The sequence below is a fragment of the Carassius auratus genome, chromosome 12 (genome assembly GCF_003368295.1).
Source record: "Carassius auratus strain Wakin chromosome 12, ASM336829v1, whole genome shotgun sequence".
NCBI classification, from domain to species: domain Eukaryota; kingdom Metazoa; phylum Chordata; class Actinopteri; order Cypriniformes; family Cyprinidae; genus Carassius; species Carassius auratus.
The window spans coordinates 1,589,228-1,616,727 of NC_039254.1; the positions used below are offsets into that span (position 1 = coordinate 1,589,228).

Here is a 27,500-nt window from a genome sequence, read left to right on the forward strand (position 1 = left end):
TCTAAATCCTGACTGGAAATCCTCACATATACCATTTTTCTCTAAGAAGGAATATAATTGTGAGGATACCACCTTTTCTGGTATCTTGGACAGAAAAGGGAGATTCGAGATTGGTCTATAATTAACAAGTTCTCTGGGGTCAAGTTGTGGTTTTTTTTTTTTTATGAGAGGCTTAATAACAGCCAGTTTGAAGGTTTTGGGGACATATCCTAATGACAATGAGGAATTAATAATAGTCAGAAGAGGATCTATGACTTCTGGAAGCACCTCTTTTAGGAGCTTAGATGGTATAGGGTCTAAAATACATGTTGTAGGTTTAGATGATTTAACAAGTTTATACAATTCTTCCTCTCCTATAGTAGAGAATGAGTGGAACTGTTCCTCAGGGGGTCTATAGTGCACTGTCTGATGTGATACTGTAGCTGACGGCTGAATGGTTGCAAATATATATCTAATATAATCGATCTTGGAAGTACAGTTCATAAAGTCATATGCTGTTGGGAAATTCCAACAACTCCAAGTACTTTCCCTCCATGTAATACAAAATACCCCTAATGTTGTTTTCCGGGCTGCTCTCTTTAGGGTATGAGTGTGCTCTCAATCCCACAGTATCAGAATGTTTTTCTTCATTTTCTTTAAGCACAAAGGAGTAACTGTGTCTAAAATGCTAGAAAAGAGGGAGTCCATAGTTTGTTACATCATCAAGTTGTTCTGAGCTATCGTGTGATGATGATGTGTGTGTGTGTGTGTGTGTTCACAGGTGAGCCAGAGTTCCGCTACACGGCTGGTTCCCACGGTAACGAGGTCCTGGGCCGCGAGCTGCTGCTGCTGCTCATGCAGTTCATGTGTCAGGAGTATCTGAGCGGAAACACACGCATCCGGCGGCTCGTGGACCAGACACGCATCCACCTGCTGCCCTCCATCAACCCCGACGGCTACGAGAAGGCCTCCGAAATGGTGTGTCGCTATAAACCCTAACCCTGCAATATTAATATGCATTACTGCTCTGAAGCTTAGAATCGTTAGGATTTATTAATGTTTCTCAAATAACTCTATCTACTCACAGAGGCTGCATTTATTTGATCAAAATTTGTAAAAACTGATTATTATCTGATTATTATCAATGTTGAACACAGTTGTGCTGCACAATATTTTTGTGAGACATTTTATATTTCAGGTTTCACAGATGAACAGAACGTTCAAAAGAATTTATTTGAAATAGGAATCTTCTGTAACATTATAAATGTCTTTACTGGCACTTTTGATCAGTTTAATGCAGCCTTGATGAATAAAAGTATCCCTTGTTTATATCAGCGCTGGTTAGAATCAGATCTGCTCCGGTTTCTCTGTTGTAGCTGTGGACGCAGTGAGAGCGTGTCTCTTCTGGTTTCTGGTTCTCAGGGTTCGGAGCTCAGCGGCTGGTCTCTGGGCCGCTGGAGTCAGGACGGTCTGGACATCCATCACAACTTCCCTGACCTCAACTCGGTTCTCTGGGAAGCAGAAGCCCGGAAATGGGTCCCGCGCAAATTCCACAACCACCACGTGCCCGTCCCGGACTGGTACCGCTCCACAAACGCCACCGTGAGTCCGGAGCCCATGTGATGATGATGATGATGATGATTGTATTCGTGCGGTGATGATGTGCAGGGTGTTTCTGGATGTGTGTGGCTGAAGATGAAGTTTCCAGGAATCTCTGTGACTGTGTGTCTGATGAAAGCGTGTCAGAGATGCTTTGATGATGAGAAACATCTGACTGACATCTGCTGATAATAACCGAGATCTGGAGTCCATCGTCACATTCATGAGATCAGATCAAACACATTTGCTGAACATATGATCATTTTTTCAAATCATTTATTTAAAAAGTGACTGATTATTGATTTGAGATCTAGATTTGTCCACCACTTATACAATGTAATAATAAACAGGACAAACTCTTAAAGTGTATAATTATTATAATCCATCAACAATCTATGTCTTCATCTGTTTCAGATCTTTGTCTCTCTTACTTTAGTTTTCTTGCATTAACTGGATTCTCCTGAGCGTCTAGGCATCTGTCAAAGGTTTTCTATTCGTCACTAATATTCAGATATAAACATACATGAACTAGAGCCGCTAACGGACAGATCTGAGTCACCAGACAGCGCCAGTTCATTTGTGTGAGAAGAGAGTTAAGTCATGTTTATTTCTGTAGTGCTTTATACAACTGATTCAAAGCAGCTTGACAGAAATAAAAAGGAAAATAACTTTGTGAAAGTTGCAAAATCCATTGTTTATGAAACTAATCTGATTCAGCTGTAAAGTAGCTCAACACAAAACCGTTATTCAGATTGAGTTCAGGTTTTCTTCATCTGTGCAGTTGAATTATTAAGATTTCTGAATATGAATAGACTTTTAATCTCATGTTAGAGAGCAGGGGTGTAATGGTGCACAAATAATTCAGTATAGTTTCTGTATAGCAGGGGAACCAAAAAGAAATTTTGTTTTATTTACTTTCTTTAAATAAATTAAGTTATAATTAACATTTTCTTAGAAATAAAAATCTACCTCAGCTAATGCTCTAAACTTTAGGCAACCCTTTTACATTACAATAGAGTTACAATTAACAGCAGAGCACAAACCTAAATTTAATTACTATTGATTTTTAAATATAATAAATAATGTATGCAAACATGTAAACTGCATATAAAACTGTTTTTAAATGAACTTCTAAATGATAGAATTTCTTGTTGTAGAAATATATTTCTGCAGTGGCTGTCATTACTTGTTTCTTAACATATTTATTTAAACATACATTAAATAATAAAAATATCAATAAAATGTAAAGTAAAACATAATGAGTATATAGTCTGATGTTTTGTGAAATGCTGTTCTCTAGACTTCATTTCTCTGGTGAACTAACGAGCTGTGGACACTGATGATGATTTGCCTGAGGTAAATGAAATGCTACGTGACATTTTGTTTACAAGCAGATGTTCATGCATCTTTATTTTGCATTAAAACTAGAAGTAAAAAGGAAGGGATGATCGCACTGCTGGATTTATACAGTGAAAAATTATCGTCAAAGAACATCATTAATGGTTTGAATTTCCTTAAAAAAATTGGCATAATTTGAAGGATGAGACTGATTCTTATTTCCAATAAAGTTCCACTTGTACATGGTTAAAACAATGCTGTATTTGTTTGGTACACATGCATATCATTTTCTGTACAAATATATGTACCGTTACACACCTAGTGATGCATATCACACACTAGTGTGTAACTGTTTCAGTCACGTGTCCTAAAACTCATCAGTGTCCCGGCAGCACAGTGGTGTCTAGGGAGCAGTCGGGGGTTCAGTGTCTTGCTCAAGGGCTCCTCAGTCATGGTACTGCCAGCCTGAGACTCGAACCCACAACCCTAGGGTTAGGAGTCAAACTCGCTTACCACTACGCCACGACTTCCTTGATGATGATGTATGAGTCTCAATTTTGAAAAATCGACCCTTATGACTGGTTTTGTGCTCCAAGATCACATATGTTCCCATTAATAGGTTGCTCTGACCTCTGACCCCTGACCCCAGGTGGCGGTGGAGACACGTGCTCTGGTGTCATGGATGGAGAAGATCCCGTTTGTGTTGGGAGGAAACCTACAGGGTGGAGAGCTGGTGGTGACGTTCCCGTTTGACCGCACGCGCTCAGTGACGGTGCTCCGCGAGGCCACGCCCACCGCTGATGACCACGTGTTCCGCTGGCTGGCCTTCTCCTACGCCTCCACTCACCGGCTCATGACCCACGCCAGCCGCAGGGTCTGCCACACCGACGACTTCGCCAAGGAGGACGGCACCATCAACGGAGCCTCGTGGCACACGGCTGCAGGAAGTGAGGACACATCAGCACACGCAACTCTAAATGAGGAGATCCGTACGTCTCGTTAACCGCTCGCTTTCGTTAACAGGTATGAATGACTTCAGTTACCTGCACACCAACTGCTTCGAGCTCTCCATGTACGTGGGCTGTGATAAATTCCCACACGAGACCGAACTACCGGAGGAGTGGGAGAACAACCGTGAATCACTGCTCGTCTTCATGGAGCAGGTGATCAAACACACACACACACACACACACACACACACACACAGACATTCTCACACACACACTTTTGTTTTTGTGTAAAGTGTGTTCATCCCATAGGTGTAATGGTTTTTATTCTGTAGAAACTGTATATTCTATGTCCCTTCACCAACCCTACACCTAACCCTAACCCTCACAGGAAACTTTGTGCATTTTTACTTTCTCAAAAAAACTCATTCTGTATGATTTATAAGTGTTTTGAAAAATGGGGACATGGGTTATGTGCTCATAAGTCACCCTCTCCTCGTAATACCTGTGTCATACCCATGTCATTATACAGAGTTGTGTCCTGATATGATACAAAAATAAGAGCACACACACACATACACACACACACACTCGCACACACTCACGCACACACACACACACACACACACACAAATACACTAACACTTACACAAGCATGAAAAGTAAAAGTGCCTTAGAGATACTAGTCAATACTGTTATGACTAAGTCACCTATGGCTGATAACTCGAATGGAGACATTAAAGGGGTCATGAACTGAGAAGCTATAATTCCCATGATCTTTTGATATATAAGATGTCATTGTACTATAAAAACATTGTGAAAGTTTCCAGAACTTAAAAATTTAGCGTTAGTCTAAAAAAAGCTTATAATGAAGGCAGTGTGCCAAAGCAAAAGCTTGTGGAATGCGCCACTCTGTGATGTAATAGTGTGGTTAAGCACCGCTTCTGCAGAAGATCAACACCTGCTTCTACAGCACTGCCCGTTTAGCCCCGCCCCTTCTGGTTCACATTACTGCCTGTTTAGCCCCGCCCCTTCTGATTCACATTATTGCCTGTTTAGCCCTGCCCCTTCTTGTTCACATCACTGCCTGTTTAGCCACGCCCCTTCTGATTCACATTATTGCCTGTTTAGCCCCGCCCCTTCCAATTCACATTGCTGCCTGTTTAGCCCCGCCCCTTCCGATTCACATAGCTGTCTGTTTAGCCTGGGGAGCAAGTGGGGGTTTAGTGGGGGTTTAGGTGACTAGTCCAACTCTCTAACCATTAGGCCACAGCTGCCCCACAGCTGTTTAGCCCCGCCCATCGATTTTATAGCATTGCCTGTTTAGCTCCGCCCACCGATTCAACAACGCTGCCTGTTTAGCCACACCCACTGATTTTACCGCACTGCCTATTTAGCTTTCACTTCATTTTACCGCGGATTCTTTTACGAACAAGGCACAATTCGAAAACAGCACAGAAAATAGCCTATTACTTCTTAATTGTAATGTTTTATGATTTAAAAAATATTGATAACATTGAGTGGACCTCAGAGAACAGTACAAAATAATAAACAGAGGCAGTTCATGACACCTTTAAATTCAGTTGAATATAAGAGTGACAGTCACATGGTGGAACATGTTGTGTTTGTCCAGGTGCATCGTGGGATCAAAGGTGTTGTCAGGGATGTTCAGGGCAAAGGCATCGCTAACGCCATCATCGCTGTGGAGGGAATCAATCACGACATACGCACAGGTGAAGCACACGACACACCGCATGGCATCATGGGACAGGAGCATGTCTGTCAGCTGATGGAGTTTGGACTCAAACATACAGTGATGTTATAACTCTGAACCGAATCAGTGTTCGTTTGACAGCAGATATTGATGGCTGTGCTTGACTGTGTCTCAGCGTCTGACGGTGATTACTGGCGTCTGCTGAACCCCGGAGAGTATCGTGTGATGGTCCGCGCCGAGGGCTTCAGCGTCAGCAGCAAGGTTTGCACGGTGGGATACGACATCGGAGCCAGCAGGTGCGACTTTGTGCTCGGCCGCTCCAACCTGTCACGCATCAAAGAGATCATGCAGAAGTACAACAAACAGCCAATCAGCACGAGACAGAGACTGAGACAGCGCCGCCTACTGGACACATAGAGAGGGGGGTGTGTGTGTGTGTGTGTGTGTGTGTGTGTGAGAGAGACAGAGAGAGTGTGTGTGTGTGTGTGTGTGTTTAAGAGAGAGAGAGAGAGAGAGAGAGAGAGAGTGTCTCTGTGTGTGTGTGTGTGTGTGTGTGTGAGAGAGAGAGAGAGTGTTTGTGTCTGTGTGTGTTTGAGAGAGAGAGTGAGAGAGAGAGAGAGTGTGTCTCTGTGTGTGTGTGTGTGTGTGTGTGTGAGAGTGTGTGTGTCTGTGTCTCTGTGAGGGAGTGTGTGTCTCTGTGTGTGTGTCTGTGTCTCTGTGAGAGAGTGTGTGTGTGTGTGTGTGTGTGTGTGTGTGTGTCTCTGTGAGGGAGTGTGAGTGCGTGTGTGTGAGTGTGTGTGTGTGAGTGTGTGTGTGTGTGTGAGAGAGTGTGTGTGTGTGAGAGAGTGTGAGCACGAGTGATCCTCCTCATGAGAGACTCTCTCCTGGACTGAACACAAGCGTCTGATGTTCACTAATAATCACCTGTATTATTTACAGGAGCTGTTTATCAAGAGAATATTTTATAGTTTCATATAATCTTTTCATGAATGTTTATTGGCTTTAATATATTTCTAATGAATCAGATCATTCCTGCATCATCTCCATCATCTCCATAAGTTTGTCATCTTCCTTCAAAATACTGTTTAGTTGAAAATTCTGTAATTTCTGAGAATGTATTAAATATTTTCAACAGAATGTATTGAATGTTCTCTATTCATACATGCAGCAACGGCAACAATAAAGCTTCAGAAAACTGATCATAATTAATCTAATGTTCAATCAGTGTGTGTTTGTGTGTGTGTGTGTGTGTGTCTCTTCTGTTCTGCATGTGTTTGAGCTCTGAAGTGTCTTCATGAGGAACAGGAACAGCTTCTGATCCTCTCAGATCCTCGAGTTCACTCAGGACTACTGAACCTTCGCTGTGCGAGCAGGACTCGTTCTGCATCATGATACAAACATCATGTACTTTATTTAATTTTTTATTTTTGTTAGTTCTCCTACACATCACCTGCAGTCTTCCTCCCAGTCTATCCCTCGATCAGGTGATCAGATGTGTTTGCTTGTGTCATCTCTTGTTTCCCAGAGGAACATTACAGCATCAGTCGTGTGAATCTCCAGAAAAGGCAGAAGAAGTGTGTAACATCAGTCCAGCCGCAGTGAGTCACTTCTGATTTCTACCAAAAGTACAATTTTTAATGCTGGAAGTGATTGAATATTATTCATTTCAGTGTTTGGTGTGAGACGCTTGACATACCTGTTGAAGTTTGGAACTGAAAGGAGTCAGTAAATGTGTCCCCTGACCTTCATCACCTTCATCTTCATCACCAGGATTCAGTCCTGAGCAGAACATCACGAGCGTCAGAAGTTTGATTCGTGGTTTCTATTGTTTTTGTCTGCAGGGTCACCATGGTGGTTGTAATTTTATTTGCCATAAATGTGACAGGAATTATCTAATATTGTGGTCGGCCTATTAAGGAGAAAATCCAGGACCGTATTACACTCCCAGTCCGTCCCTGATGACAGATCAATACTCCAGAGCAGAAATGATATACAGGAATTCAGAGAGAAACAGAAATATTGTTAGGTGATGAGCACAATCTGTGACGAAGCTCAAACACTGTGACTGAACACGGACAGAAACACAGAAAGAAAGAAAACAATGTAAACATTCATATTTCTGTCTAAACTGTGTTACATTTTACATTTCAGGAAGGTGTTATCCGTGTGTAATGAATTATAATGAATGGTGTCACAGGTAAAAGTAGGCTATGATTATGAACAAGCTATAATCATCTAATAAATCATGAAAACATTCACAGACGGGTATAAAGAATTAATTAATATTGTTCTAAAATTGTACAATAATTAGCGATAATTCGAACATTCGAGGTAATAATTAGAGAGCCTATCTAAATGAGTTGATTGTGTGTTGTTCTGACAGGAGTCTAGTGTTTATCATCATCATATGAGCGGAACACGAGGGAATCCGAATAACCGACTCTTCACTGATGGCAGCGATAGTAATCCTGATGGGAATCTTTGTTTGAGGATTCTGCTGATATCGCTTCGGCTTGGCCTTCATCAGTCAGTGGAGGAACACAACAGTCTGTTTCAGTCTGAGTCTGTTTCAGTCTGAGTCGCTTCTGACTCTTATCGCAGACCCGCTTTGTGTTTATTTACGCTGAAATTTCTTCATGTCCAAACTAATATCCTCTTTTTTTATGCCTGTGTGGGATGAGGGAACAAAAGTCTGCAGAAACATTCATTTGTGTGTTATTGAGCGTCGACGGCTTCAACAACATCATCACATTCAGAGGAAGATCTGAGTCAAACACGAGCACCACAGACTCTTCTTCATCACTGCCGCGCGCGCGTGACGTCACGGGACGCTCCACGTGTCGCTTGTTTACAGTGAGTGAGGAACAGAGATTGTGAAACTGTTCCTGGATTGAGTTTCAGTGCTGCTCTTCATATTTAGATCTTCATCAGAGTCAGTGAGAATCACCAGCACACGGTCAGTATTGGTCCAGCTCGGCCTATCACTAACACTAACTAATCCTAACTAATCCTAACTAACACTAGTGGTGTATGATCCTGTCTTGAGCATGGTCTGATCTGTGTCTCCATCTGATCTGTGCTGAAGGTCAGCCATCTGTTCTCCAGATGTGTCTCAAGAAGACGATTGCTTCAGCTCATATCTGTGTTTAGAGTGCTTGATCTGTGTTTTCTGATTCTCGTGTGTGTTTCTCATCACATTCAGATATCACACTGAAGAATGTTCCAGATGGTTCAGTTCTTAGTTCCCTCGGGGCCCAAGACACTCAGTAACATCAGTCTATCTCCCCGGAGCGGACAGAACCGGACACAGACCACTTCCAATGAGTTTCTTCAACACGTCCGGTGAGAAGGATCCAATCTGTCTATATAATACTTCATCTGAACAACTTTAAAGATGATTTTCTCAATATTTAGATGTTTTTGCTCCCTCAGATTCCAGATTTTCAAATCGTTGTATCTCAGACAAATATTGTCCTCCGAACAAACCACACATCACTGGAAATATTATTTATTCAGCTTTCAGATGATGTAGAAATCTAAAATTTCCAAACATTTTCCAATATTTACCAATGCTCCAGGGTCACATATTTCACAATATTACTGTTTGAACTATAATTTCTTTGTATTTTGTAATCTGAGTAACAATATACCGTATATTTGTCCACAAATGGAGGTGTTTAAAGTTGTCAATCACAGCTGTGAGGCTCCGCCCCTCTCCTGCAGGTTAACATTAGATCCATGTCATCACAGGAGAGTCAGCGGTCTGAAACAGCAGGACGTGTTTTATAACCTGCGTGTCCCAAACCAGTGTGAGAGCGACAGAGACGAGATCAACCTACTGCTGCTCACAGGTGCCTCACAAACACAGGAAACACACTTCATCTCACTACAGCTATTTCACACACTAATACTGTAACATCCTAATAATGGTTCATCTAAGTGTACTCAGCTGTGATGTTTCGGGACACCATGAAAACAGCTAAAATGTGCTTATAACATAAAGTCTCTGTATTTACTAACCACCTTCAGAACAGTTGAAACCATCTCTCGTACATGGAAAAACACTTTTATTTAAAATCTAAGAATATATATATATATACAAAATGTATTTTCTAATGTATTGCCCACATATTTTTATAGATTCAGTAATTAATTTCAAATGTACTGTATGTTAACATTTCCTCTATATGATATACTTCACTACATGTATATTGTGTCTTTAAATAGTGCAATTAAGTTCACTATTAATGTGTCATTAGTAACACTTTATCCACATTAAAATAAATGCTGAATTTAGGTACACATCTAAACACACATGAATGATTAATCCAAACATATGCTATCAGTGCATCTATAGAAGTCTAAGCACAGTAACTATAGGATTTCACTTTAGTTCTACATCATGAAAATCCAAATAGTAATTAGTGATAGTATATATATAAATCTACTACTATGTTATTTTAATGATCATAGCAGACTTTTGAACAATACAATTATATAACACTTCTGGTGCTTTATCTGACTACACTTAAAACCAGTTTTAATTAGTGTAATTCTAATTAGTGTATTTATATTAAGTGTACTTGGCAGAGTTGGGAAAATGTACTTATAATTATCACATTACTAATATATTTTTAAATAAAATAAATGTAATTCAAATTTAGGATAATTATATAAAAATGTGCTAACACTTTAACTAGTTTTGATATTTTTCAAAACACACTTTTAAGAAATACATTAATAAAAATAGTATACTTTTACAATTGCATTGAAATACCATTAAAATAGAAACACTTTTAATAAGTGTATTTATAGTGTATACTGTATTACAATTTTAAGTGTTAAATTTAAATGTACGTTTTACGTTTTTTATTGCAAAGTCAAATACACTTTGTGTGTGTGTGTGTGATCTGAGGTTAGCAGGTGTGTGTGTGTGAGTGAGTGAGTGTCTGTGTGTGTGTGTGTGTGTGCTCTTGTTTCTGTGACACATCAGGACACAACTCTGTATAATGTCATGGGTATGACACAGGTATTACAAGGAGAGCGTGACTTATGAGGACATAACCCATGTCCCCATTTTTCAAAACACTTATAAATCATACAGAATGAGTTTTTTTGAGAAAGTAAAAATGCACAAAGTTTCCTGTGAGGGTTAGGGTTAGGTGTAGGGTTGGTGAAGGCCATAGAATATACAGTTTCTACAGTATAAAAACCATTACACCTATGGGATGAACACACTTTACACAAAAACAAATGTGTGTGTGTGTGTGTGTGTCTATGTCTATGTCTATGCGTGTCTATTTCTGTATGTATGTGTGTGTGTGTGTGTGTGTGTGTGTGTGTGTGTGTCCAGGTGGTGGAGTGTTCTGCATCGATCTGAAGACGTGGAGCGGCTCTGTTGCGGTTGCGAGCGAGGCTCAGGTCAGAGCGGAGCAGCAGAACTTCAGCAGTGTCTCCATCCATCAGCTGCCTGACGCTCTTCAGGACATTACAGTGAGCCGATCCTAAACATCACTCTAATCTCCACTAAATAAATAAACATGGGACAATACGTTTTCTTGTTTTTTGCAAATAGAAAAAGCACCAGAGAGAGAGAGAGAGAGAGACAGAGAGAGAGAGAGAGAGAGAGAGAGAGAGAGAGAGAGAGAGAGAGAGAGAGAGAGTTAGTGGTTGGCCAAGTGGTCCTCTTTGTTGTATATCTATCCACGTTAATCCTTAAAAGTACTCTAAACTGAAAATATTTAAGCTTCTATGTTATTTTCAGATTGTCTCAAGCTAATGTTTGTCTTGACAAATGGTTTTATCTAGTTTAAATTAAACTTATAGAAATGTAAATAGAAATTGACATACATAGATATAAAACAAAATGTATTATTTTTTTGTGAGCCAAACTCCATGCAGAGTGGTCACATAATAATAATAATATTATTAATAATAATACAAATATTTGTAGTGTGTTGGATCACACTCACTGTGTGTCTGCAGCCGATGATGAGGATCTGTGGTGTTTGTCTGCAGGTGAAAACCAGAAACCTGCACAGTCACATGAAGCGCAGCGGGCTGAACCTGCGGCCCGGTCTCTTCATTCCCCGAGTGCTGCTCCTGTCCGCAGACGGAGACCTGAGCGAGGATCTGCTGCAGACGGAGAGAGACGAGCAGCTGCTGTCCTGTGCAGACGTGGAGCCGTTCCTGCGCTCGCTGCGCTCCAGATACATGTCCTGGCTCTCCGACGCCTTCACGCCGTCCTGGATCTCAGGTGCGGAATACACAAACATCCTGACTTTAAAATCTTATCTGTTTGGTAACCATGGTTCAGTTAGGACCACATTTAGGACAAGAGCTGTTACAGAACAGCATTATCTAAGCTACAGATGGAAGAGGATCTTACAGAAACCTCCTAACTTGACAAAAAATCCTTAAGCTATTTTAAGAGTAAAGAGCTCCTGTGGTGCGCAGGTCACCTGTCGTACGGTCAGATGCGGGCGGTGCGGGAGCGGCTGGAGCTCTTGGGCACCTGGGATGTGCTGCAGATGAGCAGCGGTCAGGAGATCACCGGAGACTTCCAGGGCTGCCAGCACCTCGCCCTCAACCGACAGGAAACAGAGCTGCTGGAGTTCAGCAGAACAGGAAGTGTGATCACAGACACGCTGTGGAGCCTGCTGGGACACACGCCACAGGTGACTCATGACACACATGATCACACACACACACACACACACACACGTTTGTTTTTGTGTAAAGTGTGTTCATCCCATAGGTGTTATGGTTTTTATACTGTACAAACTGTATATTGTATCACCTAACACCAGTGATCCTCAAATCTGGCTCGTGAGATCCAGTTTCCTGCAGAGTTTAGCTCCGACTCTAATTAAACACACCTGCCTGTGATTTTCTAATGATCCTGAAGACACTGATTAGCAAACTCATGCGTGTTAAATGCAGACGGCATTTAAAGGCAGTTCATCATTGAATTCAGTGATGTCATCTCTGTTCAGTTAAATAGTGTCTGTGCATTTATTTGCAATCAAGTCAATGATATCACTGTAGATGAAGTGACCCCAACTAAGCAAGCCAGAGGCGACAGCGGCAAGGAACCGAAACTCCATCGGTGACAGAATGGAGAAAAAAACCTTGGGAGAAACCAGGCTCAGTTGGGGTCAGTTCTCCTCTGACCAGATGAAACCAGTAGTTCAATTCCAGACTGCAGCAAAGTCAGATTGTGCAGAAGAATCATCTGTTTCCTGTGGTCTTGTCCTGGTGCTCCTCTGAGACAAGGTCTTTACAGGGGATCTGTATCTGGGCTCTAGTTGTCCTGGTCTCCGCTGTCTTTCAGGGCAGTAGAGGTCCTTTCTAGGTGCTGATCCACCATCTGGTCTGGATACGTACTGGATCCGGGTGACTGCAGTGACCCTCTGATCTGGACACAGACTGGATCTGGTGGCTACGGTGACCTCGGAACAAGAGAGAAACAGACTAATATTAGCGTAGATGCCATTCTTCTAATGATGTGGAAAGTATGGTGTTATGTGAAGTGTTCCGGTTCCAGTTTACCTAATTAATGCAGCCTAAAAATCCTTTAACGGATTTGGATATTAAAAGCATATTAGTATGTTATGTGTAAGCCAGGTTAAAGAGATGGGTCTTTAATCTAGATTTAAACTGCAAGAGTGTGTCTGCCTCCCGAACAATGTTAGGTAGGTTATTCCAGAGTTTAGGCGCCAAATAGGAAAAGGATCTGCCGCCCGCAGTTGATTTTGATATTCTAGGTATTATCAAATTGCCTGAGTTTTGAGAACGTAGCGGACGTAGAGGAGTATAATGTAAAAGGAGCTCATTCAAATACTGAGGTGCTAAACCATTCAGGGCTTTATAAGTAATAAGCAATATTTTACAATCTATACGATGTTTGATAGGGAGCCAGTGCAGTGTTGACCGATCAAGTAGCACACCTAGGTTCCTAACTGATGACGAAGAATTGACAGAGCAACCATCAAGTCTTAGACAGTGTTCTAGGTTATTACAAGCAGAGTTTTTAGGTCCTATAATTAACACCTCTGTTTTTTCAGAATTTAGCAGTAAGAAATTACTCGTCATCCAATTTTTTATATCGACTATGCATTCCATTAGTTTTTCAAATTGGTGTGTTTCACCGGACCGCGAGGAAATATAGAGCTGAGTATCATCAGCATAACAGTGAAAGCTAACACCATGTTTCCTGATGATATCTCCCAAGGGTAACATATAAAGCGTGAAGAGTAGCGGCCCTAGTACTGAGCCTTGAGGTACTCCATACTGCACTTGTGATCGATATGATACATCTTCATTCACTGCTACGAACTGATGGCGGTCATATAAGTACGATTTAAACCATGCTAATGCACTTCCACTGATGATAACAAAGTGTTCAAGTCTATGCAAAAGAATGTTGTGGTCAATTGTGTGAAACGCAGCACTAAGATCCAATAAAACTAATATAGAGATACACCCACGATCAGATGATGAGAGCAGATCATTTGTAACTCTAACTTTAGTCAATGTTGTTTTGCCAGAATCAGAGAAATATGCTTTTTGCAGCCAGCAGGAGTTAACTAACCCGTACTAAGCAGCTAGACACTGTTTGACCAGTGAAGGAACTTTAAATGAATGTCCACTTCCTAATGGCCAATTAAACTGTCACTATCCTTCAATTATGCTGATTGGCTGAACTGTGTTCTAAGATGTGATTAGCGAGGTTTCTGTCAGAACATGTGCCTCCACACGTAGCTCTAACAGTCTTATCTGTGTTTCCTCGTTCTGAGCGCCGGACTGTAAATCTGTTATGCTTCTGTGGAACTACAGATAAACAGGTTAGTGGACACTTGTCTGTTGTTTTGATGATCACACTTAATAACTATCCGCATCAGTATGGTCTTTAAACCTGATTTGGCTGTTAAATGGAGTTAGTCGTGTGTGTATCTCGTCTAATGGCATTAGGAACGTTTGTGAAGAGCAAATTCAATCAGACGTGAACTGAGTCGAAGAGCCCAGAGTCAATGAGCTTCAGACTCGATCGCAGTGAATGAAGAGAAGCTGATCATTCAGACAGATCCCCTAGAGAACAGATTCAAGAACTGGGAGAGAGAAATAATGCTGTGGATGCTTGTTAATGGATCACACAACAGATTGATCGTAAGCCTCACTGATCTGAGCATGCACCAGTTTTTGAGAGACAGCTTGGCTAGGTGAAGGTCAGGAGAGTCCACAGAGGTCACAGTCAAGGTCGTGACCTCTGACTATCAGGATCACATGATGAGCTTCTGAAATAAAGCTGCAAGTTTTCTCAAACAGGTGTTTCCTCTCGTTGCTGTGTTTGTGCTGATGTGTGTTTGTGTGTGTGCAGGTCGCGGTCTCCATGTATAAGCGAGGAGCGCAGGGGTGGCTGGGTAAACCGCTGCTCGCCACGGCAACCATCCCCTCCAGCACACGCGTGATCTTCCGCATCCGAGGAGAAGCCACGGACGCCAAGATCCCGGCCGGAAGCATCCGCTCCATCACACTGAGCATCTGATCCCAACACTGACGCTTTATTCACTCAGCAATCATTCATGCACTCGATAGCAGTGAGTATTATTCAGAGTATCATCACTACTGACGACACTAATGTCTTTATCACACGCATGAACAAGAGTCTAAATATTTCACATGTGCTTTGTCTTTTAAATGTTGGAAAATGATCGAGTGCAGCTTTAATATCTGATAATTGCTGAGAAATGTTTTGCCTTTCTAATCAAACATCAGCCTGTATTTTGATCAGATTTTAAGTTCTCAGCTTTCATGTTTTCATACTCTTCACATTCTAGTAAATCTTCATGGTGATTTAATAAATGTTTCTAATTTCTTTAAAGTGACCTTAAAACATAGAAAATATCCTAATTGGTATTGTGACACTATGACCATTTCTTGTTCTTGTTAGTGAGAATATTCAGATAATAATTTCCTCAATTATCCTCAATAATAATTTTTTAATCTCCATTTTGTCAGTTAATTTGAAATTATTTATAGTTCATGCAATAAAATACTTATTTCTGTTTCAAACAAATCATGTTTTTTTGGGGGGAATGGGACAGAAAGAGATTTCTTAGAATGAAAGAGGAAAGTTGTGTATGGTGACCCATACTCAGAAATAGTGCTCTGCATTTAACACACCCAAGTCCACACACACACACACACACTCTCTCTGAGAGTGTGTGTGTGTGTGAGAGAGAGAGAGAGTGTGTGTGTGTGTAAGACAGACAGACAGAGATAGTGTGTGTGTGTGTGTGAGAGAGAGAGAGTGTGTGTCAGTGTTGAAGTGATTGAGTCTTCAGTCACTGATCTGCTTCACATCACATCTTCAGAATGAGGCTCAGGGAATATTAAACATCAGGATCAAAGAATGAACATCACAGCGTCTAAACATGTTCAGGGACGAGAATCTGTTAAAACACATTAGTCAAACAAATCAGTATTTTATGTCAATGAGTGACCGACCATGAGCTCCAGACTCACAGACTCAGAGTCATAAACCATCAGATTTCATTGGCTCTGATTGCAGCTTCATTATTGATCCGGACGTGTCATGTGACCAGATCATACAGTGAGCTGTCAATCACTCCCTCACCTTCAGCCCTGACCACACAGATGACCACAGATCATGTGATGCACGGGTCACATGGTGACTGATGGCAGATGCAGTCTTTATATTTCAAAACAACTTTATTTAATTAAAAGATAATTAGATTTATCAGTGAATCAGTCTGAAAACAGATTAGCCTGGTGTTTAGTGGAGGTGCATTCTGGGTAATGATTCAGGGATGCTTTCACATCAGGTGTTTTTACATTAGATCTGTTTGCAGGAATTGCACAGAAAATGCTAAAAGCCTCTCATCTCTTGCGAAACAAAGCACTGCCTTCAAATGATCACAAACACATCTCAAAAGAAAACATTTGATCTGCCAGCAACTCTCAGGATCAGAGAACACGGGTAAGAGGCACGTTTAATTATGAGACTTCATACTTATAATTCATTCATTTTCAGTTTAATAATGATCGGTCTGTCAGTGATGCAGATTGTTCACACTAACCACTGACAAATTAAGGATTTCTGCAATTCGTTAATCATGTGAACTTAATATACATTTAATATACAGAACTGCAATCTTTGTAAAGAAAAACAATCAATATCACAAACTCTTCATGAATCTCTAAAAGAAAATCAGCAATGAGTCGTGGACAGATGCATTTACAGAAAGAATATTGAGAAGTTCCATCTTATACACAATCAGAAAGACTTCATCACAGTTTGGTTCATTATCAGGAGTCAAGCGGTCGTGTGTTTGCACAGGATCTCATGCAAGCGTCGCTGGAACGCCGCAGACACGTCCTCCAGCAGCTTCTCCACATCCACAGGCTCCTCTGGGAAAACTGAGACACGATGAAGAACATCCTTCTTCAGCTCCTGCAGGAACACAGTCTTCAGCTCGATCAGTGCTTTAGTCAGAGCCTTCATCACGTCTGGAGACGCCTGGCCTTCTGTTATCAGACACAGCAGGAATAAAACACAACAGCAGCGTAATCAGTGCAAACGTGACATGAACAGCTGCGTCTGATCTCTGTACCGCGAGCTGAAGCCACCGTCTGAGAAACCAGTCGTCTGCACGTCTGATCCACCTGATGAAGAGCGCTGGACGCACAGAGCCGTCTGTCAGCCTCCTAACACAGAGACACGAGGTCAGTGAGGAGCTCCACTGGAGCGTCGTCTTAATGTGACGAGAGTTAGTACATCCACTGTGTTTAAAGAGGACATCGGATACAAAACACACTTTTATTGTTTTTTTGTTGTTTGAACTGAAATGTGTGTTGGCAGTGGGAGCACCACCAGCCTATAATGATAAAGATCCACACAGCGTTTTTAAAGGGGTCATATGATGTTGCTAAAAAGAAATTTGTTTTGTGTATTTGGTGTAATGAAATGTGTTTATGCGGTTTAAGGTTAAAACTAATTATTTTCCACATACTGTACATTATTGTTTCTCCTCTATGCCCCGCCTTTCTGTAGTTTTTTTACAAAGTCCATCATTCTGAAGAGCGAGGTGTGCTCTGATTGGCCAAATACCTCAAGTGTGTGTGACCTTTGATAAAGAATATCTCTTTAGATTTGAGATTTTAGTCTTTGCAACTTTACAGATCTTCTTTATGCACCATGAGCTAAACTGATCTCAGGTACTCGGCAATGTGTAGGGTGGCCATATGCACCTGTTCATACGGGACACGTCCCAGACAGGATTTTAATAATGCCTAAAATATCCAGGTTTTGGCTATCTGCACTGTGCAGGTTGGTCGTTGTGTAACATTCATGAGCGCTAGAAAGAGATATAAAGACGACTCCTTATGCTTTTGAATCGCTTTCATCTGTGTGTTCCTTTGTTTGACTTGAAGCCTTGAGGCACACTGTTTTTTTTGGATTTGTGTGCAGCGACGCTTCAAGTCAATCGAACGAACAAACACGTGCACATATTTGCATCGCTTTGATTGTTCCCTCTAGATCTCACCTTCTCACACACAGCCCCACGATTGGTCGATTATATACAGTACCTGCATGTTATTGGTCAAACTGCTCTGGATGTTTTAGGCAATATTAAAATCCTGGCCGGGACGTGTCCCGTATGAACGGCGCATGTGGCCACTCTAGCAATTCTGGTGTTGAATGTAATAATGAACATGGCACTCGTCATTTACTCCGACACCTGAGCCGCTGAAAACGCATTAGTTCACTTTGAATGTAATGGATGCTTTTGAAGGGAATGTGTCTCTGAACTACATTAATGCTTCTATGTTTGCACCAATCATTCATGATCCAGCTTCAGCTACAGAAGAAGAGAGTTTTCTTAATGAATCTTTGCAAATCGCCAATTGCAAAGTTCCGTGACAAATGCAGCTAAAGTTTAGTCTCTCAGAGAGCGGCTGGGAGAGAGGGGCGGGGTCAGCAGTGCTCATTAACATTTAAAGGGACATGCACCAAAACGGGTCGCTGTGAACAGAGCTGTTTTTGACAGGAGAAATATTAAAGTATGTTATAGTCTTGTCATTAAGACCCTAAAGAGTCGTAACTTGTGGAAAATGACCGTTTTTGCATGAATGTATAAATACAGTAGATGTCATGATGGATCTGATTATGTGAATAAAGCCTGAAGGACTGTGACCTTCTGCTGCGACTCGTCCTGGACCGGGCTCAGAGGGTTTTCCAGCGCAGACACCAGCAAGTCCATCAGCTTCTGTCTTCAGGAGAAAGAAAGAGGAATTAATTTACTAACAGAAAGATTGAAATATGATCTGAGCTGCAGAAAGACACCACAAACGTCACATCAGCAGGTCAGATGGACGTCTCTGTGTGTGTTTGACCTACATGTGTCCATCTGCGATGTCTTCTGTGCTGTCCAGTGTCAGGCTCTGCTGCTCCCAAGGGTTTCTGATCTCGTTCGGAGGCTCCATTCGCTCACACATCTGCAGCAGAACTTCATCAGGAACAGGCTGAGGTCTGCACCGGTTCCTCTGGAGACACACGTGCAGCGGACACTGGAGAAACACCTGACAGAAACCCACGCCATCTGTCCTCCAGAACAAACACCATCAGAACGTCAGCGCTTGAACTGTGTTAACATGATTCAGCTCAGAAACACACAAACTGCACATACACTTCCTGGCCAGCTGCTGGATCTGGTATCTCATGCTCTGGTAGTAGAAGTTATCGTCCAGCAGAACCACGAGCGGCTGCGAGTGTGTGTGTGTGTGTGTGTGTGTGTGTGAGAGACGCTCTGCTGCTGCTGCATCCGATCAAACCTCATCCAGACTCCATCAGACTCAGAGAGTGTGTGAGCCTGATCGGAGAGTGTGTGAGTTTGATCGGAGAGTGTGTGAGTCTGACCGGAGAGTGTGTGAGTCTGACCGGAGAGTGTGTGAGTCTGACCGGAGAGTGAGTGAGTTTGATCACAGAGTGTGTGAGTCTGATCTGAGAGTGTGTGAGTCTGATCACAGAGTGTGTGAGTCTGATCGGAGAGTGTGTGAGTCTGATCGGAGAGAGTCTGATGAAGGAATCTCTCCAGGCACATCAGAACAGTCTTCCTGTACTGCTTCCATTCAGACTGAAAAACAAAACACACAAGCACGGTTTTAAAGCCAGACAGTGTGAAAGGAGCTGTTCACACCAACAGAACAGAACACATATCTAGACATTATTAAATGCTGGCCTAAAAATGTTCAGAGAGATATCAAATGAAAACAGTTTTGTTCCTTTGCTAGCTGTTTTTGAACACAATAACACAATCAGTGTGTTCCAATCCATACTGAGTGATTCAGGAACATCTTATGACTGATCCTTTGGCCATAAAGCCTCCTCATGCCAGTTTGTGTTTTGTTGCCTGTATTGAGATGCTCAGATCAACAGACCAATCCCAGCGTTCAGAGCAAAAGTCTGAATCTGATCACAGAGTGTGCGAGTCTGATCGGAGAGCGTGCGAGTGTGATCTGAGAGAGTGCGAGTCTGATCGGAGAGTGTGATCGGAGAGCGTGCGAGTCTGATTGGAGAGTGTGCGAGTGTGATCGGAGAGAGTGCGAGTCTGATCGGAGAGTCTGATCGGAGAGAGTGTGAGAGTCTGATCGGAGAGTGTGCGAGTGTGATCTGAGAGAGTGCGAGTCTGATCGGAGAGAGTGTGCGAGTCTGATCGGAGAGCGTGCGAGTGTGATCTGAGAGAGTGCGAGTCTGATCGGAGAGTGTGATCGGAGAGCGTGCGAGTCTGATTGGAGAGTGTGCGAGTGTGATCGGAGAGAGTGCGAGTCTGATCGGAGAGTCTGATCGGAGAGAGTGTGAGAGTCTGATCGGAGAGTGTGCGAGTGTGATCTGAGAGAGTGTGAGTCTGATCGGAGAGAGTGTGCGAGTCTGATCGGAGAGTGTGCGAGTGTGATCTGAGAGAGTGCGAGTCTGATCGGAGAGTGTGAGAGTCTGATCTGAGAGAGTGCGAGTGTGATCTGAGAGAGTGCGAGTCTGATCGGAGAGTGTGATCTGAGAGAGTGTGAGTCTGATCGAAGAGTGTGATCTGAGAGAGTGTGAGAGTCTGATCGGAGAGTGTGCGAGTGTGATCTGAGAGAGTGCGAGTCTGATCAGAGAGTGTGATCGGAGAGAGTGTGAGAGTCTGATCGGAGAGTGTGCGAGTGTGATCTGAGAGAGTGCGAGTCTGATCGGAGAGAGTGTGCGAGTCTGATCGGAGAGCGTGCGAGTGTGATCTGAGAGAGTGCGAGTCTGATCGGAGAGTGTGATCGGAGAGCGTGCGAGTCTGATTGGAGAGTGTGCGAGTGTGATCGGAGAGAGTGCGAGTCTGATCGGAGAGTCTGATCGGAGAGAGTGTGAGAGTCTGATCGGAGAGTGTGCGAGTGTGATCTGAGAGAGTGTGAGTCTGATCGGAGAGAGTGTGCGAGTCTGATCGGAGAGTGTGCGAGTGTGATCTGAGAGAGTGCGAGTCTGATCGGAGAGTGTGAGAGTCTGATCGGAGAGTGTGCGAGTGTGATCTGAGAGAGTGCGAGTCTGATCGGAGAGTGTGATCTGAGAGAGTGTGAGTCTGATCGAAGAGTGTGATCTGAGAGAGTGTGAGAGTCTGATCGGAGAGTGTGCGAGTGTGATCTGAGAGAGTGCGAGTCTGATCAGAGAGTGTGATCGGAGAGAGTGTGAGAGTCTGATCGGAGAGTGTGCGAGTGTGATCTGAGAGAGTGCGAGTCTGATCGGAGAGTGTGATCGGAGAGAGTGTGAGTCTGATCGAAGAGTGTGATCTGAGAGAGTGTGAGAGTCTGATCGGAGAGTGTGCGAGTGTGATCTGAGAGAGTGCGAGTCTGATCGGAGAGTGTGATCTGAGAGAGTGTGAGAGTCTGATCGGAGAGTGTGCGAGTGTGATCTGAGAGAGTGCGAGTCTGATCGGAGAGAGTGTGAGTCTGATCGAAGAGTGTGATCTGAGAGAGTGTGAGAGTCTGATCGGAGAGTGTGCGAGTGTGATCTGAGAGAGTGTGAGTCTGATCGAAGAGTGTGATCTGAGAGAGTGTGAGAGTCTGATCGGAGAGTGTGCGAGTGTGATCTGAGAGAGTGCGAGTCTGATCGGAGAGTGTGATCGGAGAGAGTGTGAGAGTCTGATCGGAGAGTGTGCGAGTGTGATCTGAGAGAGTGCGAGTCTGATCGGAGAGTGTGATCTGAGAGAGTGTGAGTCTGATCGGAGAGTGTGATCTGAGAGAGTGTGAGAGTCTGATCGGAGAGTGTGCGAGTGTGATTTGAGAGAGTGCGAGTCTGATCGGAGAGTGTGATCTGAGAGAGTGTGAGTCTGATCGAAGAGTGTGATCTGAGAGAGTGTGAGAGTCTGAACGGAGAGTGTGCGAGTGTGATCTGAGAGAGTGCGAGTCTGATCGGAGAGTGTGATCTGAGAGAGTGTGAGTCTGATCGAAGAGTGTGATCTGAGAGAGTGTGAGAGTCTGATCGGAGAGTGTGCAAGTGTGATCTGAGAGAGTGCGATTCTGATCGGAGAGTGTGATCTGAGAGAGTGTGCGAGTCTGATCGGAGAGTGTGCGAGTGTGATCTGAGAGAGTGCGATTCTGATCGGAGAGTGTGATCTGAGAGAGAGTGCGATTCTGATCGGAGAGTGTGATCTGAGAGAGTGTGAGAGTCTGATCGGAGAGTGTGCAAGTGTGATCTGAGAGAGTGTGAGTCTGATCGGAGAGTGTTGATCGGAGAGAGTGCGAGTCTGATCGGAGAGTGTGATCTGAGAGAGTGTGAGTCTGATCGGAGAGTGTGATCTGAGAGAGTGTGAGAGTGTGATCGGAGAGTGTGCAAGTGTGATCGGAGAGAGTGGGAGTCTGATCGGAGAGTGCGTGAGTGTGATCGGAGAGAGTGGGAGTCTGATCGGAGAGTGCGCAAGTGTGATCGGAGAGAGTGTGAGTCTGATCGGAGAGTGTGATCGGAGAGAGTGTGAGTCTGATCGGAGAGTGTGATCTGAGAGAGTGTGAGTCTGATCGGAGAGCGTGCGAGTCTGAATCTGATCACAGAGTGTGGGAGTCTTATCGGAGAGTGTGTGTGTCTGATCGGAGAGTGTGTGAGTCTGATCGGAGAGTGTGTGAGTCTGATCGGAGAGAGTGTGAGTCTCATCGGAGAGTGTGTGAGTCTAAAGAGTCTGAGCCAGACAGTGTGTAATTGTTTTATTGTTTTTGTCTTGTCTTGCCGGAGTTCTGACTGGTGCACGCATCACAGTGTTTGAGGGGCGTAACATTCCCATCACACGCTTGAGGTATTCAGCCAATCACAACACACTGAACAGCTGGCCAATCAGAGCACACTTCGCTCTTCAGATTGATGAGCTTTGTAAAAATCGACTTCTTTCAGAAGGCAGGGCATAGAGGAGAAACAATGATGTAAAGTATGTGGAAATTTTTATTTTTTTTTTACTTTAAACTGCAAACACATTTCACTACACCAAATACACAAAAATAAAGTTGTTTTTAGCAATATAATGACCCCTTAAAAATATGTCCTAGCGTTTTATACCAGTCTTTTATTGTGGGGAAACGTGATTGGTTGCTATACCTGTCAATCATATGGCCTCACGCACACACACCGCTCGCGCGCGCGCGCATGTGCTGAAGGTACTCATTGACATCACATGTATATTTGCTATCCAGCATCAGAGCACAATGTAAATGGACTGATTAACATGTTTTATGATAAGGAGATGAAAGACGCACCTGCCGCCAGTCGCCCGCGGGGATCAGATCGTCATAGGTCACGAGCAGCGTCCTCCATCCGCGAGCCTGTGCGCGCTCCCGTAGCTCCCTCGCCAGCCGTGATTTACCGGCCGCCGGTAACCCGCTCAGAACACAGAGAGCCGCCGCGGGACACATGCGACACCGACTCGCCACCGGAGGAACGCGCTTCTGACCAGCGCTCCGGAGGAACCTGTACGCGTAGACCCCGCCCACTCGACAAACACCGCCCGCTCATTGGCTGCTGGAAACAGGAAGTGTGATTCGTACTCTTTAGCGTCTGCGCAGAATGTATCCGAATAAAACTTTGACTGAGAGAGAGTGGGGTAAAATAGTAACACGTGATCTTTGTTTTACAGTGTTGTTAATTGCTGTACGTTCATAAATGCGATCCTCAGCAGTGCTTTATATGTCGGTGTGTTGCTCTTAATAAGTGAGATTAAGAGAATGTCGGAGTTTGAGCCTCGAAAGCGTCAGAAGCTGCAGGAGTCTCTTCATGAAGGAAGGTAAACTCATTTAGATCCAGCAGAGATCAGTCTGAAAGAGTGTTTCATGTTCACTGGCGAGTTATCCATATCAATATAATTTATATTCAGCAGGACTGAAGATGCAGAGAAAACACAGAAAGCAGCTCCTGAAGCTCCATCTGAGCTCTGGAGGAAGCGACAGATCAGAAGCAGCCGAACACTGGAGGACTGGCTGCTAAAGAAGCCCGCGGTGACCCGGAGCTGCCCTCCTCCTCCTGACCCTGACCCCGACCCTGACCCCGAGCAGGATCCGATCCCCGCTCCGCGAACTGCAGCAGCGTCTGACGGAGAACAAAGCCCGGTAACCTCCGGGATAAACTCCGCGATCAGAGCCAGACACACAGCGACGCGCAGAATCACACACTTCTTCTCTTCTTCAGCTCCGCGCGGAGGAAGGTGAGATGCGTCCATCCGACAGGGAGCGCGCATGACCAGCGTCACGTTACGTAATTAATATTCATGAGACCTGGCGCCACCCTTAGCCTCAAAAAAGTTAAATTTGCATATAGTTTTAAGCCCTAACTTAGAATACTTATGCTTTTATGATAACATGCTATGAGACTGTGGGAAATGTCGTTTTTAATTTGTACTGTTTCTGAGCCCCGTGGCAACTATTAATGATTCATACTCCGCTGATAGTTTGACACAAGTTTCCTTCAGCCGCTGCTCAGAGTCTGAACGGACACAACGCTGATCTCAGATCTGCTCTCAGACAGAAAGTGGAAGTGAAGAAAACGAAAGTGATTTCTGACACTCGGACACTTCGCGTTCGTTACCGAGCGTGTTCCGTTCTGAGGCTGTGTGGATGGACGCGGATCGGTCACCGGAAGCACCGGAAGCACCGGAGGGCTCGGCTGTGGTTCTCGTGTGTGTCGCGCTCTTCTTCTTCTTCTGTCCGGTTGCGCTCCTGAGACTCGCAGCGGTGCGTAACGCAGACACACAGAGACTAAACACATTACACACATCTCTAGTCTCAGTGTTGGGAAGTAACTATTCATCTAATTAGAAAATAAATGTAATTATAATCAGTTACAGTTACTGAGAAAGATGTGACACACAGGATTTCTTTCATGAATTGCAGTGATTGCTCTAGAATATGAGACAGCATCGTTTCTGTCATAGATGTGCAAATTTGATTCCAAAAACAGACTCATAGTTATTCCTGTTTGAAATCTTTATTTCACTTAAATTAAAGTGAAGAAGGAGTCTGTCAGTAATCAGTGTAGAGTTAGCTTTACATGTTTGAGTGATTAACATTTGAAATTTAGAAGAGGAATCAAATATATTCAGTTACATTACTTTAATAAATTAATTGAAATAGTTACACTACTTTTACCTTTTTAACAGGGTCATGTGTAACCTATAAAGTATTAGATTTTCAAAGTCAGCTTCCCAGCACTGTTAGTCTCTCTAGATCTCTCCGTTTGGTCTTCAGTCCTGAGCCGATGATGATGATGATGATGATGATGATGATGGTGATGATGATGTTGTAGAACATGACACAGTTCTGTGGGATGATGAAGATGCAGCTCTCCGTGTGGAGGATCAAATACACTCCGAGCAGCTGCTCATTCCTCAGACGCTTCCTCAGATCTTTCCTGTGAGTTTGACGGATGCAAATGATTCTAATATCAGGCACAACATTTAGCAAATACCTGACAGGTATGAGTGAGAAAGCACACCTGAGGAGCCTCAGCCAATCAAAAACTCTCTCGAGGGCGTGGTCTTTCTGTCAGAGTCCAGTCTAAGCTGGTCTAAGCCTGTTGTGTTTTGAAGTGTACAGAAGATCCACTGTCAAACCAGCAAAAATACCAAACATAAACATTATTTATTAAAACACCTGCATTGCTGACAGCAGCTTTACAGTCGCTCTGAGGGTGTGGCTTGATGTCCTCATCACAGGGCAGCTGCAGCAGGGGCTGATGGGAAGGCGTTGGGAGCTGGTGTTCCTCTCAGTGACCTGCGGAGGGCGCCGGCGTGCAGCGGTCCGTTACCGGCTCTGAAGCCCACCGACAGACACACGGTTCTGATCCGGGTGAGTGTCACACACAGACCAACACACCGCTTCACTGCGGCAAACATCTGTCAGTCAAAGCTTACTGGAAGGGACAAACAACTTAGTTTACAGTTATTAAAAAACCAACAAAAGCAAAAAGATAAAGTAGAAAAGATCAGCTTCCCGTGAATGTAAGTGTGTGAAGCTCAGGTACCGCACACTTAACGTGATATTAGCTGCACAATTAATCATCATATGCAAATGTTAAGTGGTAGTATTTCTGTGAGTGAATGCTGAGTCTGAGAGGTTAAAGGTCTGTGTTTGTTGGTCAGACTGATCTGATGCTGACCGGTGAAGCTCCAGAGCCACATCCATCTCCAGATCAGCTGCAGGACCGCTGGGACCACACACACGCCAAACTACCCTGCTCCACACACAACCTGCTCCCCACGGACCGCACGGTGACACACACACACACACACACACACACACACACACACACACACACACGTCAAACTACCCTGCTCCACACACAACCTGCTCCCCACGGACCGCACGGTGACACACACACACACACACACACACACACACGTTTGTTTTTGTGTAAAGTGTGTTCATCCCATAGGTGTAATGGTTTTTATTCTGTAGAAACTGTATATTCTATGTCCCTACACCAACCCTACACCTAACCCTAACCCTCACAGGAAACTTTGTGCATTTTTACTTTCTCAAAGAAACTCATTCTGTATGATTTATAAGCGTTTTGAAAAATGGGGACATGGGTTATGTCCTCATAAGTCACCCTCTCCTTGTAATACCTGTGTCATACCCATGTCATTATACAGAGTTGTGTCCTGATATGACACAAAAACAAGAGCACACACACACACACACACACTGAAACACACACACTCACACACACACACACACAACCACACACACACACACGGTGATGATGATGTGTGTTTGAATGTTTCCAGACCGTCCAGAGCCGATGGGATCTGATTCATAAAGCGCTGAGTGTCCCGTTGAGATCTTCTCATGATGTGAAGGTGATGTCACTGCTCTCTTCTCGAGAGCTACACACACAATCGATCGCCTAGAGTCAGTGTGTCTTCTATGTCAGTGTGTTCACATTACAGTAAATCAATATATGTCCATGTCTTGAGCTCTTTAAGGAGCTGAAGTGCTGAATAAATGAATGAAAGGTGCAGCTGATGGCAGCAAACCTCAGTGTTAGAGCAACCACAGCAAACTCACTGCAGATCATTAGACACAAAATACAGCTGCTGCTTATTCTACCTTTAGTGCAAGAACTGAACTGATGTATAAATACTGTATGTATTACTCTCTAGGATGCTATATTGAAATATAATACGGGCCAAGCAAAGAGATGGGACTTCTCAGCACTACATTCATACTGTAAGGTAAAGACACACACACACACATACACACACGGTCATGTGACTCTCCTTTCACTAGCATCACTAAATATGAGCATCTCATTGTTGATTTGATGTTATTTTTGGTACAAGTCCTTTGTATTGTAATGACCCATCAATCAATACTTGATTAAATGTAAGTGTTAAATGTTT

At 43.5% G+C, this 27,500-nt stretch overlaps 3 protein-coding genes and 1 pseudogene across 10 annotated transcripts in view; 3 read left to right on the plus strand and 1 right to left on the minus strand.

Annotated features, from left to right (window-relative positions):
- Positions 1-6,123, plus strand: part of LOC113111417 (inactive carboxypeptidase-like protein X2) — a 20,247-nt gene extending 14,124 nt beyond the window's left edge. For both annotated transcript variants that reach the window (XM_026276084.1, XM_026276085.1), the window contains exons 10-15: positions 761-957; positions 1,402-1,581; positions 3,566-3,863; positions 3,940-4,079; positions 5,497-5,596; positions 5,753-6,123. In XM_026276084.1, coding sequence (XP_026131869.1) covers positions 761-957; positions 1,402-1,581; positions 3,566-3,863; positions 3,940-4,079; positions 5,497-5,596; positions 5,753-5,994 — 1,157 coding nt within the window. In that variant the 3' untranslated portion in view covers positions 5,995-6,123. The remainder of the gene's footprint in view (positions 1-760; positions 958-1,401; positions 1,582-3,565; positions 3,864-3,939; positions 4,080-5,496; positions 5,597-5,752) is intronic.
- Positions 6,124-8,406: 2,283 nt separating this feature from the next.
- Positions 8,407-15,647, plus strand: si:zfos-911d5.4 (uncharacterized). Of its 2 annotated transcripts, none has more exons than XM_026276093.1 (7): positions 8,407-8,533; positions 8,780-8,919; positions 9,328-9,428; positions 10,931-11,070; positions 11,596-11,833; positions 12,034-12,254; positions 14,957-15,647. In XM_026276093.1, the coding sequence occupies exons 2-7, from the start codon at positions 8,795-8,797 to the stop codon at positions 15,122-15,124; spliced, it is 993 nt and encodes a 330-aa protein (XP_026131878.1). In that variant the 5' UTR covers positions 8,407-8,533; positions 8,780-8,794; the 3' UTR covers positions 15,125-15,647. The 2 variants fall into 2 exon arrangements, with proteins under 2 accessions (XP_026131878.1, XP_026131879.1); XM_026276094.1 differs by lacking the exon at positions 8,407-8,533 and adding an exon at positions 8,548-8,662.
- The window catches only part of LOC113111418 (poly(ADP-ribose) glycohydrolase-like), a 21,450-nt gene continuing 9,017 nt past the window's right edge, over positions 15,068-27,500 (plus strand). The window contains exons 1-7 of one of the 6 annotated variants that reach the window (XM_026276089.1): positions 24,173-24,305; positions 24,570-24,831; positions 25,403-25,509; positions 25,812-25,944; positions 26,238-26,366; positions 26,886-26,957; positions 27,261-27,332. In XM_026276089.1, the coding sequence (XP_026131874.1) occupies positions 24,715-24,831; positions 25,403-25,509; positions 25,812-25,944; positions 26,238-26,366; positions 26,886-26,957; positions 27,261-27,332 (630 nt within the window). In that variant the 5' untranslated portion in view covers positions 24,173-24,305; positions 24,570-24,714. Of the gene's footprint in view, positions 15,177-16,451; positions 16,580-23,679; positions 23,889-23,978; positions 24,306-24,325; positions 24,832-25,383; positions 25,510-25,811; positions 25,945-26,237; positions 26,367-26,885; positions 26,958-27,260; positions 27,333-27,500 lie in introns of those variants that run through there. The other 5 variants (XM_026276091.1, XM_026276086.1, XM_026276087.1 and 2 more) reach the window with 5 other exon arrangements.
- LOC113111420 (L-seryl-tRNA(Sec) kinase-like) lies at positions 16,623-23,555 on the minus strand (annotated as a pseudogene).